Source organism: Staurois parvus, unplaced genomic scaffold (genome assembly GCF_062004578.1).
Source record: "Staurois parvus isolate SC_StPar_1 unplaced genomic scaffold, SC_StPar_1.0 ptg003649l, whole genome shotgun sequence".
Taxonomy (NCBI): Eukaryota; Metazoa; Chordata; class Amphibia; order Anura; family Ranidae; genus Staurois; species Staurois parvus.
Window position 1 is genome coordinate 12,084 of NW_028321445.1, and position 16,301 is coordinate 28,384.

A 16,301-nucleotide genomic window follows, 5' to 3' on the forward strand; every position below is an offset into this window, starting at 1 on the left:
TGGGTTGGGATTTTCCTTACATTCGAAGTGCAGAGGACATTCAGCATTGTGGGCGGAGCACAGGCACAGCATGCCCCACCCCCTTTCTCCCGAGCATCAGGGTTGGACAAACACAACTGTTCACCAGAGTGGAGGTCTTCAGATTCATCCAAGATTCACACATTTCTAATTGGATATGATTGGGGAAATGTGTGAATCTTGGGTGAAAGTGGTATGGAAGTGGTGGGAATCCTGGGTGAAAGTGGTATGGAAGTGGTGGGAATCCTGGGTGAAAGTGGTATGGAAGTGGTGTGAATCTTGGGTGAAAGTGGCAGGGATCCTGGGTGAAAGTGGTATGGAAGTGATGTGAATCTTGGGTGAAAGTGGTATGGAAGTGGTGTGAATCTTGGGTGAAAGTGGTATGGAAGTGGTGAGAATCTTGGGTGAAAGTGGTATGGAAGTGGTGAGAATCTTGGGTGAAAGTGGTGTGAATCTTGGGTGGGAGTGGTATAGAAGTGGTGTGAATCTTGGGTGAAAGTGGTATGGAAGTGCAGTGAATGTTGGGTGAAAGTGGTGTGAATCTTGGGTGAGAGTGGTATGGAAGTGGTGTGAATTTGGGTGAAAGTGGTATGGAAGTGGTGTGAATCTTGGGTGAAAGTGGTGTGAATCTTGGGTGAAAGTGATGTGAATCTTGGGTGAAAGTGGTATGGAAGTGGTGAGAATCTTGGGTGAAAGTGGTATGGAAGTGGTGAGAATCTTGGGTGAAAGTGGTATGGAAGTGGTGAGAATCTTGGGTGAAAGTGGTGTGAATCTTGGGTGGGAGTGGTATAGAAGTGGTGTGAATCTTGGGTGAAAGTGGTATGGAAATGCTGTGAATATTGGGTGAAAGTGGTGTGAATCTTGGGTGAAAGTAGTGTGAATCTTGGGTGAAAGTGGTATGGAAGTGGTGAGAATCTTGGGTGAAAGTGGTGTGAATCTTGGGTGGGAGTGGTATAGAAGTGGTGTGAATCTTGGGTGAAAGTGGTATGGAAGTGCAGTGAATGTTGGGTGAAAGTGGTGTGAATCTTGGGTGAGAGTGGTATGGAAGTGGTGTGAATCTTGGGTGAAAGTGGTGTGAATCTTGGGTGAAAGTGGTATGGAAGTGGTGAGAATCTTGGGTGAAAGTGGTATGGAAGTGGTGAGAATCTTGGGTGAAAGTGGTATGGAAGTGGTGAGAATCTTGGGTGAAAGTGGTGTGAATCTTGGGTGGGAGTGGTATAGAAGTGGTGTGAATCTTGGGTGAAAGTGGTATGGAAATGCTGTGAATATTGGGTGAAAGTGGTGTGAATCTTGGGTGAAAGTGGTATGGAAGTGGTGTGAATCTTGGGTGAAAGTGGTGTGAATGTTGGGTGAAAGTTGTATAAAAATGGTGGCAGTGATGTGAGTCTTGAGTGAAAGTGGTGTGAATGTTGGGTGAAAACCTCCATAGCGAGGTCCTTGGCGCACAGCACACGCAGGGACGGACACGGATGGTACAAAACACGGCTGTTTATTGGGGGATTGGACACGGGTTAGGCAGACTGGATTGCATTAACAGATTTCGGGGCTCCTCCCCCTCTGGCGATGGGAATGTATCGGTGCGGTGTGATTGGCGGTCGGCGGGGGCGGGGCTTCCTCACTTCCGGCCCTTCATGTTCTTGCAGTAATAGTCATTGCAGGCGATGCTGAGGCCGGCGATGAGGGAGAAGAAGCTGTGGAAGTTGACCCGCCCATCGCGGCACTGATCCAGATCCTTCATGATCTTGTCCACCGCCAGCGGGTCGTTCTGGTTCTGGGGGGGGAGGGGAGAGAAGAACAGAGATAACAAGACGCTACAAATGTATCCACCGAGACAAACAATGTACAGTGAAGGAAATGATACCAGACTCCTGCGCTGGCAGCCTGCCCTCCATGATGCAGGAGGAACCCCCCTCCCCCCTCCCTGCATCTGGTTATCGAATTGCGCAATAGCCTGTGAATGGCGCTCATTGTCCCCTCACACCCAGCAGAGGGCGGAGCCTGCAGATTAGTTGGGGCGAGATGAGGCTTGTAAGGTGTCAGAGGGCGCTAATCCTAATGAGGGTGTCAGAGGGCGTGAGAACATTCCGGATCTAATCCCCGGGATCCCGAGAGATTTACTGTCAGCTTTATGGGTTCCTTTAGGCGGTTGTACCAATCACCTACGTGTATGGTCCGTATACAACCCGACCGGATACAACCCCCACCGGATACGACCCCCACCAGACACGACCCCCACCGGATACAACCCCCACCGGACACGTCCCCCACCGGACACGACCCCCACCGGACACGACCCCCACCGGACACGTCCCCCACCGGACACGACCCCCACCGGACACGACCCCCACCGGACACAACCCCGACCGGACACAACCCGACCATATACAACCCCGACCGGACACAACCCCGACCGGACACAACCCCGACCATATACAACCCCGACCGGACACAACCCCGACCGGACACAACCCCGACCGGACACAACCCCGACCGGACACAACCCCGACCGGACACAACCCGACCAGACACAACCCCGACCGGATACAACCCCGACCATATACAACCCCGACCGGACACAACCCCGACCAGATACAACCCCGACCGGACACAACCCCGACCAGATACAACCCCGACCAGACACAACCCCGACCAGACACAACCCCGACCAGACACAACCTGACCAGATACAACCCCGACCAGACACAACCCGACCATATACAACCCCGACCAGACACAACCCCGACCAGACACAACCCCGACCAGACACAACCCCGACCAGATACAACCCCGACCAGACACAACCCCGACCGGACACAACCCGACCATATACAACCCCGACCAGACACAACCCCGACCGGACACAACCCCGACCAGACACAACCCCGACCAGATACCTCCCCAGTCCTATATACCCCATCTCTATACAACACCAACCATATAGAATCCAATCCTACACAACTCCAATTATATGCAAAACCAATCTCTATACAACCTCGATCCAATAAACCTCCAATCCCGTAACACCTCGATCCAATAAACCTCCAATCCCGTAACACCTCGATCCAATAAACCTCCAATCCCGTAACACCTCGATCCAATAAACCTCCAATCCCCTAACACCCCGATCCAATAAACCTCCAATCCCATAACACCCCGATCCAATAAACCTCCAATCCCCTAACACCTCGATCCAATAATAACCGCCATCCCCATACAATCCCACACAACTCCAACCCAACGCTCGGTCCAACTGCTGATGCATCTCCCGTAGGTCGTTGTGGGGGAGGTAAGTGGCCCTCTGCAGTGGTTTTGGTGGACGCTCACCTTGAGGAATTCGCTGAACTGGCTCTCCATCAGGCGGTGCAGGTCCTCCTTGGACATGTAGCTCTTGTCCCCGGAGTATTTGTGGAAGGTGAACATGATGGTCTCCATGGCTTGCTCCATTTCTGATGGGACGCCCATGTCTGCGGATTCTGCGTGGAGTTCTGCAAGAGACGGCGGGAGAGTTCAGTCCCAACATTTCCATGGAGGTGATAAAGACGAGACAACATCAATATGACGTCCGGAGGTGGACTCCTCCATAGAGCCCCAACCGTGGACAACCACCACTGAGCGCGAGGGATGGGCGCCATGATGGTTCCACCACTCATCTGAGCGCCTTACAGGACGTATTTATAAAGCGGTGAATGTGACTTTCTCTGGGGGAGAATCAATTTCGGTCATAGATTACCCCTGGACCCGGAGGATTCACCCGCGGAGAAAGTCGGACTCTCCTCTGAAGATCTCCCATTTCATGCCCAGGTCACGTCAAGCCACCCATGAATGTGGTCGCCAAGCCTTCTTCCCATCCCCCGGCCCGTGGTCGGCACACAAAGGGTCAATGTTCCCATTAGCGGCTCTATTGATCATTATTAAGTCCTCATCTTGGCGGAGGGGGAGGGGGAGGCGATAGGAACATCTAATGGAGGCTAATGGCCGAGATCGTCCTCTGCTGGGAAAATGGATTCTACGGGACGGCGGCCAACGAAGTGCGCACTCACGGGGGGGGGGAGGGGGGTTGTATGTGCGTGTGCGGAGTCATTATACCAGGAAGTCTGGATCTGAACCAATGACGTCATCAGACTGTGACGTGCGGTACGCCACCAATGATGCCACTGACGTGCGGTACGCCAATGACATGCGGTATGCCACCAATGATGCCAGTGATGCGCGGTACACCAATGACATGCGGTACGCCACCAATGACGCCACTGATGTGCGGCACACCAATGACATGCGGTATGCCACCAATGATGCCACTGACGCGCGGTACGCCAATGACATGCGGTACGCCACCAATGACGCCACTGATGTGCGGCACACCAATGACATGCGGTACGCCACCAATGACGCCACTGATGTGCGGCACACCAATGACATGCGGTATGCCACCAATGATGCCACTGACGCGCGGTACACCAATGACGCCACTGATGCGCGGTACACCAATGACATGCGGTACGCCACCAATGACGCCACTGATGTGCGGTACGCCAATGACATGCGGTACGCCACCAATGACGCCACTGATGTGCGGTACGCCAATGACATGCGGTACGCCACCAATGATGCCACTGATGTGCGGTACACCAATGACATGTGGTATGCCACCAATGATGCTACTGACGTGCGGTACACCACCAATGATGCCACTGATGTGCGGTACACCACCAATGACGCCACTGATGTGCGGCACACCAATGACATGCGGTACGCCACCAATGACGCCACTGATGTGCGGCACACCAATGACATGCGGTACGCCACCAATGACGCCACTGATGTGCGGCACACCAATGACATGCGGTACGCCACCAATGACGCCACTGATGTGCGGCACACCAATGACATGCGGTATGCCACCAATGATGCCACTGACGCGCGGTACACCAATGACGCCACTGATGCGCGGTACACCAATGACATGCGGTACGCCACCAATGACGCCACTGATGTGCGGTACGCCAATGACATGCGGTACGCCACCAATGATGCCACTGATGTGCGGTACACCAATGACATGTGGTATGCCACCAATGATGCTACTGACGTGCGGTACACCACCAATGATGCCACTGATGTGCGGTACACCACCAATGATGCCACTGACGTGCGGTACGCCACCAATGATGCCACTGACGTGCGGTACGCCACCAACGTGCGGTACGCCACCAATGACGCCACTGACATGCGGTATGTCACCAATGACGCCACTGATGTTCGGTACGCCACCAATGACGCCACTGACGTGCGGTACGCCACCAATGACGCCACTGACGTGCGGTACGCCACCAATGACGCCACATTACTATTGCATCATCATTATTTATTGCAACATTATCTTTTCTCTTTTTTTTTATATTTATATATTCATTTTTGCATCATTATTATTTATTCTAATCATTATATTTGTGTCATTATCATTACATTATATTCAAATTATTTTCACTGTATTTTTTTGTATCGTTGCATTCTTGTCTTTATATTTGTATCCTTATCATTGTATTATTTTTTGTATCATTATTTATTCTAATCACATTATTATCTTTACATTATATTTAAATTCTGTTCATTATATCATTATTATTGTATATATATATATATTTTTTTTTTGTATTGCATTATCTTTATATTATATTTGTATCCTTATCATATCATTGTCAATATATTATAATCATTGCATTGTATCGATGGTTTTATCATTTTTATTATTTATTGCAACATTATCTTTTTTTTATATATATATACATTTTTGCATCATCATTATGTATTCCAATCATTATATTTGTATCCTTATTATTGTAACATTACATTATACTCGTTGCTTTATCATCGTATCATTATTATTGTATTACTTTTTGTATCATTATTTAATCACATTATTATCTTTACATTATATTCAGATTCTGTTCATTATATCATTATTATTCTGTGTGTATATGTATATATATATATATTTTATTTTTTTTTATTTTTGTATTGCATCATTATTATTATGTATATATATATATTTTTTATTTTTTTTTATTTTTGTATTGCATCATTATTATTATGTATATATATATATATATTCTTTTTTTTTCTTTTTGTATTGCATCATTATTATTATGTATATATATATATATATATTTTATTTTTTTTTATTTTTGTATTGCATCATTATTATTATGTATATATATATATATTTTATTTTTTTTTATTTTTTCTCATTATTATTTATTCTCATCATTATATTTGTGTCATCATCATTACATTATATTCAAATTATTTTCATTGTATTATTATCTTTATATTTGTATCCTTATTATTGTAACATTACATTATACTCGTTGCTTTATCATCGTATCATTATTATTGTATTACTTTTTGTATCATTATTTAATCACATTATTATCTTTACATTATATTCAGATTCTGTTCATTATATCATTATTATTATGTATATATATATATATATTTTTTTTTTTTTCTCATTTTTATTTATTCTCATCATTATATTTGTGTCATCATCATTACATTCAAATTATTTTCATTGTATTATTATCTTTACATTATATTCAGATTCTGTTCATTATATCATTATTATGTATGTATGTATATATATATATATATTTTATTTTTTTTTATTTTTTATCATTGTTATTTATTCTCATCATTATATTCAAATTATTTTCATTGTATTATTATCTTTATATTTGTATCTTTCTCATTGTAACGTTATATTATAATCATTGCTTTATCATCGTATCATTATTATTGTATATATATATTTTTTCTGTTATTTTGTTACCTTTGTATTATATCCTTGTCATATCGTTGTCAATATATTATAATCATTGTATTGATCCTTTTCTCATTATTATTGTATTCGCTTTTTGTATCATTATTATATTTATTGCACCATCTTATCTTTTTCTATATATTTCTATCATCATTTGTAGAATTATTATTGTATCCATTTTGGTGTCATTATTATTTATTCTAATTATTCTCTTTCTATTTGTGTCCTTCGTATGATTATCATGGTGTCGGATTACCTGATGAAGGATCCATGATGGACTCCGGACTCTCCTGTGAAGAATGCCGCATTACACGGCGCGGGTTTCCTGTATATACTGTACATTATCATTTCGGGGTGGAGTTTTCCTCGAAGAAAAACAAGACGGATCTCAGGGATCTGATTGACAGGACTTGGCTGATCGGAGTATAAATTACACCCATAGCAGTGCTGGATCCGGGCGGGGCTGTGACCTCCTGTGAGGACAACCTGTGTGGTCTGGCCCCGCCCTCCATCAGTGCGAACTTCAACAGACCCCCCCCCCCCGCAATGTACGGAATGATGTGCGCCAAAGAGGGACCCTCTACACCCCCGCCAGACCCCCATCATCCAGGAGACCCGATCCCTACATACAATATGGGCCACAGTACATTACCTGCACCAGAGGAGCTTACGCTCTAATGTCCCCTCCCCCACAGTCCCATCAGTCTCTGTACAGAGGAGCTTACACTCTAATGTCCCCTCCCCCGCAGTCCCATCAGTCTCTGTACAGAGGAGCTTACACTCGAATGTCCCCTCCCCCGCAGTCCCATCAGTCTCTGTACAGAGGAGCTTACGCTCTAATGTCCCCTCCCCCACAGTCCCATCAGTCTCTGACCAGAAGAGCTTACACTCTAATGTCCCCTCCCCCGCAGTCACATCAGTCTCTGTACAGAGGAGCTTACGCTCTAATGTCCCCTCCCCCGCAGTCCCATCACTCTCTGTACCGAGGAGCTTAGATTCTAATGTCCCCTCCCCCGCAGTCCCATCAGTCTCTGTACCAGAGGAGCTTACACTCTAATGTCCCCTCCCCCACAGTCCCATCAGTCTCTGTACCAGAGGAGCTTACACCCTAATGTCCCCTCCCCCGCAGTCCCATCAGTCTCTGTACCAGAGGAGCTTACACCCTAATGTCCCCTCCCCCACAGTCCCATCAGTCTCTGTACCAGAGGAGCTGACACTCTAATGTCCCCTCCCCCGCAGTCACATCAGTCTCTGTACAGAGGAGCTTACACTCTAATGTCCCCTCCCCCACAGTCACATCAATCTGTACCAGAGGAGCTTACACTCTAATGTCCCCTCCCCCACAGTCCCATCAGTCTCTGACCAGAAGAGCATACACACTAATGTCCCCTCCCCCCACAGTCACATCAGTCTGTACCAGAGGAGCTTACACTCTAATGTCCCCTCCCCCGCAGTCCCATCAGTCTCTGTACCAGAGGAGCTTACACTCTAATGTCCCCTCCCCCGCAGTCCCATCAGTCTCTGTACCAGAGGAGCTTACACTCTAATGTCCCCTCCCCCACAGTCTCATCAGTCTCTGTACAGAGGAGCTTACGCTCTGATGTCCCCTCCCCCACAGTCACATCAGTCTCTGTACAGAGGAGCTTACGCTCTGATGTCCCCTCCCCCACATCACACACTATTACTATACATGTAGTACAGAGAACACTGAGGACAGACAATGATGTGATCGGGGGAGGGGAGGACAGAGATTGTACGTTGACCCCCCCATAGACCGGCAGACAATTCACATTCCGGAGGTTCGGCACTCATAGATGAGGGGGGGGTCAGGAACAGTCGCCATGAGTCCCCCTCATCTGTTCCATCTCCGGGTTGCTGATCTCCAGCAGCCTCTTTGCAGCCACTTCCTGTCTCCATACATCCCAGTGATGGCAGATCTCAGGGCGGGTTCCCTGATGGTGACAACGGTGGGCCCCGTCTGTGATGGAACCTCCACTCGTAGTCTCCATTGGAAGCTTGTGTGACAACGCAGGAGGACAATTGGAAAACAAGGACAGGGTGTTGTCACCCTACAACAGGAAGTGTCTGAACAAGGCGGGATCACCAGGGAGGATTAGAGTAAAGGGGGTGTTGGAGCTGCACTGACTCCTCCCCTTGGGGACTACAACACACCACACGTGGAACGGGCCCCAAGGATGGACAGATTCAGGGTCCCCCAAAGACGGGCAGATTCAGGGGCCCGAAAGATGGTAAAAATTCAGGGGCCCCAAAAACGGGGCAGATTCAGGGGCTCCAAAGGTGGAACAGATTCAGGGGCCCAAAAAGTGGGGCAGATTCAGGGGCCCGATGATGGGACAGATTCAGGGACCCCCGAAGATGGGACAGATTCAGGGGCCCCCGAAGACGGCACAGATTCAGGGTCCCCCCGAAGACGGCACAGATTCAGGGACCCAAAAGTGAGAGATTTAGGGGCCCCTGATGACGAGACAGATTCAGGGAACCCAAAAGACAGGTCAGATTCAGGGGCCCAAAAGGTGGGACAGATTCAGGGGCCCCCCGAAGACGGCACAGATTCAGGGACCCTTAAAGAAGGGACAGATTCCGGGGCCAAAAAGATGGGACAGATTCAGGGACCCAAAAGGTGGGACAGATTCAGGAGCTCCTGGTGACGGGACAGATTCAGGGACCCCTGAAGACGAGACAGATTCAGGGGCCCCCAAAGACAGGACAGATTAAGGGGCCTCTGGTGATGGGGCAGATTTAGGGACCCCCAAATAAGGGACAGATTAAGGGGCCCAAAAGGTGGGACAGATTCAGGGGCCCGAGGATGGACAGCTGGGGGGGGGGGGTTCTGTTTATGACAGTGCAGATCAGAATACAAAGGATTCTGGGAAGGTCGGCTCCGGTGTTTGTTGGCTTTGATTGTCAGCTCTGCAGACAATTAGGAGATAGCAGTTTCAAGGTCCACCCCACCCCCTCCCTGGAGTCCCTCCATGTCAGGGTCAGCCGGGCGCGGCTATTGGTTCTGGCATTCCTCCAATCCATTCCAAACATCCCAGGAATCCAGGAGGGCCACACCCCACCCATCACCCCATCACCGGCCCCCGGCCCGCACCCCACCCATCACCGGCCCCCCAGCCTGAGGATGAACCCAACAGAGGGAGGGGGGGGAGATCTACTGTAAGGGTGCCAGAGCTAAATGGGACTCAGCACAGGGATGGTGGGAACCCCTCATAATGGGCACGGCGGGGGTACAGACCCGAGAACTCAGCACAGGGATGGTGGGAACCCCTCATTCAGGGATAAATACGATCTAATAATTATGGGCGGAGCAGAGCAGGCAGCAGATTGGAGCACACATGGGAAGTCACTCCCCCTGGGTGTGGCTCACCCTGCCCCGTGTCACGTGACTTGCGGTTATCGGTCCGTTAGAGCCACCATTGTACGGGGCGTCAGAGACCCCCTTTAAGGAATCATCTGCCCACCACTCGGCCATGAAGCAGTTCACAGGGTGCAGGACATGTACAGCGTCACTCTGGGAGGAGCCCAAGACAAAGCCCCAGAACTGCTGATTTTCCACAGCTGACTACTCAGCAACCCACAGCACTCCTCTGTACAATGCATGGTGTATGTCGGGACACATCGTCCTCCTGCGGCGCGCTCACCCGTTGCACCCTCCTCCTGCGGCGCGCTCACCCGTTGCACCCTCCTCCTGCGGCGCGCTCCCCCGTTGCACCCTCCTCCTGCGGCGCGCTCCCCCGTTGCACCCTCCTCCTGCGGCACGCTCACCCGTTGCACCCTCCTCCTGCGGCGCGCTCACCCGTTGCACCCTCCTCCTGCGGCGCGCTCCCCCGTTGCACCCTCCTCCTGCGGCGCGCTCCCCCGTTGCACCCTCCTCCTGCGGCGCGCTCCCCCGTTGCATCCTCCTCCTGCGGCGCGCTCACCCGTTGCACCCTCCTCCTGCGGCGCGCTCCCCCGTTGCACCCTCCTCCTGCGGCGCGCTCACCCGTTGCACCCTCCTCCTGCGGCGCGCTCACCCGTTGCACCCTCCTCCTGCGGCGCGCTCACCCGTTGCATCCTCCTCCTGCGGCGCGCTCACCCGTTGCATCGTCCTCCTGCGGCGCGCTCACCCATTGCACCGTCCTCCTGCGGTGCGCTCACCCGTTGCACCGTCCCCCTGCGGCGCGCTCACCCGTTGCATCGTTCTCCTGCGGCGCGCTCACCCGTTGCATCCTCCTCCTGCGGCGCGCTCACCCGTTGCATCCTCCTCCTGCGGCGCGCTCACCCATTGCACCCTCCTCCTGCGGCGCGCTCACCCGTTGCATCCTCCTCCTGCGGCGCGCTCACCCGTTGCATCGTCCTCCTGCGGCGCGCTCACCCATTGCACCGTCCTCCTGCGGTGCGCTCACCCGTTGCACCGTCCCCCTGCGGCGCGCTCACCCGTTGCATCGTTCTCCTGCGGCGCGCTCACCCGTTGCATCCTCCTCCTGCGGCGCGCTCACCCGTACCTCAGGGTTGGGCGCAGGATTCAGAGAAGACCCACCTAACGGTGTCCCGTGACTCCGCCTTCAGATTGTAAGCTCTGAGGCCCAGGGCCCCCTCTGATCCATTGCGTCTGTCCCGCCTCCCTGTCTATTGTACATCGCTGCAATGCCTGTCGGCGACATACAAATCCCGTATCATGGTAAGCGAATTCCCGCCATCCCCGGGAGGACGCGGCCGGCGGCGGCGTGGGAGCCGCGAAACCCCGAAGCGGGCGAGAATTTGGGGCGGCGAAGCAATCTAAGGGTGACCCAGCCTATCAGAAGTCGCCTGCCTGACTTTCAGGTGGACGGATCCTTTAAGGAACACTTAGTCCTCCATAACTGACCAATAGAAGAGCGGCGTTCGCGTGATTTGTGCGCAGCGCGGCGATCTCCTCCACGTCTCCCGGCACGCAGGGGGTTAAGCGGACTGAGTACTGAGCGCGCTCTGTGGGCTGTGTGCAGGGTGTGTCCCGCCTGTGTGTGCGCAACACGTCTCTGCAACACTTCCCCCCCCCCCTCCGTCCTCCATTAACCCCTTCCTGCCCCCCCCCCTCAACATCGCGCCTGCCCCCCCCCTCAACATCGCGCCTGCCCCCCCCTCAACATCGCGCCTGCCCGCCCACCTGACCGCAGTTTCCCAATTTCACCAAAATTAACTCCGTGAAGACCGCGCTGCTCACCGATGTCATCGTACCCCAATCCCTGCACGGTTGGCAGACCCCCCCCGGCGCCCGATCGTCAAACCACACCCACTTACGGAAGAGCGCAATTTGGGGCGCACATCGGCGAAAGTAAAAAAGGCGACAAAGACCGAAAACCGCGATCAGTTAGGAATAAAAGTTGCAACGTTGTAATGATTTTTCAATCGTACCAGCGGCCCTCTACGAGCGCAACCGGCCCCCAAAACCATTCGCCGACCACCCCCCGCGACCGGCGGTCAAACTCCACCCTTCTGCGATGGTAAGAACGCAATTTGGGCGCAGAACAGCGAAAGTAAAAGAGCCAATGAGCGAACGACAGGGCGATTCATGCGATCTGTAAGTTGCAACATTGTAACGATTTTCAATCACGCGCAGTCACAGTGCTCTGCGGGCGCGACCGCCCCCCAAATCCATTCGCAGACCACCCCCGGCGACCGATCGTCAAACCCCGCCCTCCTAGGAGAGGGAGAGCGCAATTTGGGGGGCCAATATGGCGGAAAGAGACGCAAAACAAGGCGATTGGTTAGAAATAAAAGTTGATGCGTCGTAACAATTTCCAATCCTTGCGTTGCTGGTGACACTCCGTGGTCACGCCCCCTGCCCCCAAATTAATTCGCAAACCACTCCTCCGGCGACTGATAGTCAAACCCCGCCCACCTAAGAGAGGTAGAGCGCAATTTGGGCAGCAAATGTAAGACAGAAAATGAGGCAATTCATCCAATCAATAACTTGCAACATTGTAACGATTTTCAATCACGCGCAGTCACAGTGCTCTGCAGGCGCGACCGCCCCCCAAATCCATTCGCACACCCCACCCCCGGTGACTGATCATCAAACCCCGCCCACCTAGGAGAGGTAGAGCGCAATTTGGGCAGCAAAAGAGCGAAAAAGACAGAAAACGAGGCAATTTATGTGATCGATAAGTTGCAACATTGTAACGATTTTCAATCGCAGTCGGTGGTCCTCAGCGGGCGCGACCGCCCCCAAATCCATTCTCAAACCACCCCCCCGGCGACTGATAGTCAAACCCCGCCCTCCTAGGAGAGGTAGAGCGCAATTTGGGGGGAACGTAACAGCAAAAGTAAAGAGCGCAAAAGACCGAAAACGAGGCAATTCCTGCGATCAATAAGTTGCAACATTGTAACGATTTTCAATCACGCGCAGTCACAGTGCTCTGCAGGCGCGACCGCCCCCCAAATCCATTCGCAAACCACCCCCCGGCGACTGATAGTCAAACCCCGCCCACCTAGGAGAGGTAAAGCGCAACTTGGGCAGCAAAAGTAAAGAGCGAAAAAGGCAGAAAATGAAGCAATTCCTGCGATCAATAAGTTGCAACATTGCAGCGATTTTCAATCATGCGCAGTCGGTGGTGCTCTTTGGGCGCAACCCCCCAAATTCATTCGCAAACCCCACCCCCCGCGATCGATAGTCAAACCCCGCCCTTCAGGGGAAGGTAGAGCGCAATTTGCGGGGGCATGCCACAGCAAAAGTAAAGAGCGAAAATGAGGCAATTCCTGCGATCAATAACTTGCAACATTGTAACGATTTTCAATCACGCACAATTGGCCAAATCCATTCTCAAACCCCACCCCCGGCGACTGATCTTCAAACCCCGCCCTCCTAGGAGAGGTAGAGCGCAATTTGGGGGGCACGCAACAGCAAAAAAGACAGAAAACGAGGCAATTCCTGCGATCAATAAGTTGCAACATTGTAGCAATTTTCAATCTGCGGGCGCGACCGACCCCCAAATCCATTTGCAAACCCCACCCCTGGCGACCGATCGTCAAACCCCGCCCTCCTAGGAGAGGTAGAGCGCAATTTGGGGGGCACGCCACAGCAAAAGTAAAGAGCGCAAAAGACAGAAAACGAGGCAATTCCTGCGATCGATAACTTGCAACATTGTAACGATTGTCAATCACGCGCAATCGGCCAAATCCATTCGCAAACCCCACCCCCGGCGACTGAAAGTCAAACCCCGCCCTCCTAGGAGAGGTGGAGCGCAATTTGGGGGGCACGACACAGCAAAAAAAGACAGAAAACGAGGCAATTCCTGCGATCGATAAAGTTGCAACATTGTAGCAATTTTCAATCACGCGCAGTCGGCGGTGCATTGCGGGCGCGACCGCCCCCCAAATCCATTCGCAAACCCCACCCCCGGCTACCGATCGTCAAACCCCGCCCTTCAGGCAGAAAAAGAGCGAAAAAGACAGAAAACGAAGCAATTCCTGCGATCGATAAGTTGCAACATTGTAACGTCGTGTGTGGTCGGCGACACTCTGCAGCCGCCAAACCCGCCCGCGACCGATCGCCAAACCCCGCCCACCTAGGGAAGTAAGAGGGCGATATGGTGGAAGTAGAGAGTAACGGAGCCGAAAGAGACGCAAAACGCGGCGATGACTGCGATCGTTTAGCGAAAAAAAAAAAAAGTTGCAACAATGTAACAATTTGTGTTTTACGTTTCCTCCGGCCATAAATCTCGCCTTCGTTCCCTCGGCTTCTAGAAAGGTCTGCGTGGCCCCCAGCGATTCTAGGGGCCCCCAGATTGGGCGCATGTAACGACCGGCGTGTAGGGGGGGGCTCCTTTCAGATCCTCCCCGGGACCCATCAGCAAACAACGGGGAACTGGCAGAAATTTTCCACCCCACCCAGTTTGTTTTTCCTCCCCGCAGCCCAAAGTTCGACTTTACGGGGCGTGAAAATCTGCTCTCTGATTGGCTGGAAGGGGTTGAGAAGTCAGAAAAGACGCAGCAATGTTTTGGGGCCCCCCTGGTGCCGCCACATGCGGGGGGCCCGGGCGGCGGGGAGACTCACCTCGGGGAGGTCGATCTGTTCGGAGTCGGTCGGCACAATGTGAGCCTTCAGCACGGATCTCCTTCTTAGAGGACCAACCCTTGAAATCTGAGTCACTTCCAACTCGGCCCCGCCCCCGGCCCCTCCCACAATCCAGGAATTCCACCGTCATCCCCGTCCCTCCTCTCCCCCAGGACCCCCCCCCTGGACTGCGCTCCATCACAGAAGGCGACTCGGCCAAGTCTGCGGGGAAGTCAATCCGGATGATTTTTTTAATGCGTTTAAATGTTTGACGCAAAAATCGATCAAAAGCGCATCTTCCACATGTCACATGTCGGGGGGCCCGTGCGTCTTCCACACGTCACGTCGGGGGGCCCATGCGTCTTCCACACGTCACATGTCGGGGGGCCCGTGCGTCTTCTACGCGTCGCATGTCGGGGGGCCCATTCATTTTCCACACATCACGTCGGGGGGCCCGTGCGTCTTCCACATGTCACATGTCGGGGGGCCCGTGCGTCTTCCACATGTCACATGTCGGGGGGCCCGTGCGTCTTCCACACGTCGCATGTCGGGGGGCCCGTGCATCTTCCACACGTCACATGTCGGGGGGCCCATTCGTCTTCTACACGTCACATGTCGGGGGGCCCATTCGTCTTCTACACGTCACATGTCGGGGGGCCCATTCGTCTTCTACACGTCACATGTCGGGGGGCCCATTCGTCTTCTACACGTCACATGTCGGGGGGCCCGTGCGTCTTCCACATGTCACATGTCGGGAGGCCCGTGCGTCTTCCACATGTCACATGTCGGGGGGCCCGTGCGTCTTCCACACGTCGCATGTCGGGGGGCCCGTGCATCTTCCACACGTCACATGTCGGGGGGCCCATTCGTCTTCTACACGTCACATGTCGGGGGGCCCATTCGTCTTCTACACGTCACATGTCGGGGGGCCCGTGCATCTTCCACACGTCACATGTCGGGGGTCCATGTGTCTTCATGTGTGAGAAACATGCAAAAGAAGTCCCAGACCCCTTTTTTCGAAATTGCGCCACGTGTTGCGGCATGGTGCAGTTTGGCGTGCGTTTGGGGGGGGGGGCGTTAAAGCTTGGGCTCACTCTGCCAGCTGCGCCCCGACGTGTGTTCCTGCAGTGCTCTCGGCGCGTTTTTCCTGCTTTGCGGCGATTTGTTGCGTCCGATCCGGAGTCCTCCGCTTCCATGGCAACGCTGCAATCAGGAAGGAGCCTCACAATGGCCACACGCTGCAATCTGATTGGACGATATCATTTCAATCCACCAACAGCTGTGTACAGCAGAGGAGTCCTCCTTACATCAGGGTTCCCATCAGAGTGCCCCCCTTACATCAGAGTCCCTATCAGAGTCCCCCCTTACATCAGAGTCCCCCTTACATCGGGGTTCCCATCAGAGTCCCCCTTACATCAGAGTCCC

General features: G+C 52.3%; 1 protein-coding gene across 2 annotated transcripts; it reads right to left on the reverse strand.

Annotated features, from left to right (window-relative positions):
• Nucleotides 1-1,491: 1,491 nt before the first annotated feature.
• LOC149427576 (protein S100-A10-like) lies at nucleotides 1,492-15,007 on the reverse strand. 2 transcript variants are annotated; one of them, XM_089667891.1, is made up of 3 exons: nucleotides 14,877-15,007; nucleotides 3,343-3,503; nucleotides 1,492-1,789 (listed from the first exon to the last, which is right to left on the reverse strand). In XM_089667891.1, the coding sequence occupies exons 2-3, from the start codon at nucleotides 3,478-3,480 to the stop codon at nucleotides 1,634-1,636; spliced, it is 294 nt and encodes a 97-aa protein (XP_089524017.1). In that variant the 5' UTR covers nucleotides 3,481-3,503; nucleotides 14,877-15,007; the 3' UTR covers nucleotides 1,492-1,633. The 2 variants fall into 2 exon arrangements, with proteins under 2 accessions (XP_089524017.1, XP_089524015.1); XM_089667889.1 differs by lacking the exon at nucleotides 14,877-15,007 and adding an exon at nucleotides 7,095-7,207.
• Between the last annotated feature and the right edge of the window lie 1,294 nt (nucleotides 15,008-16,301).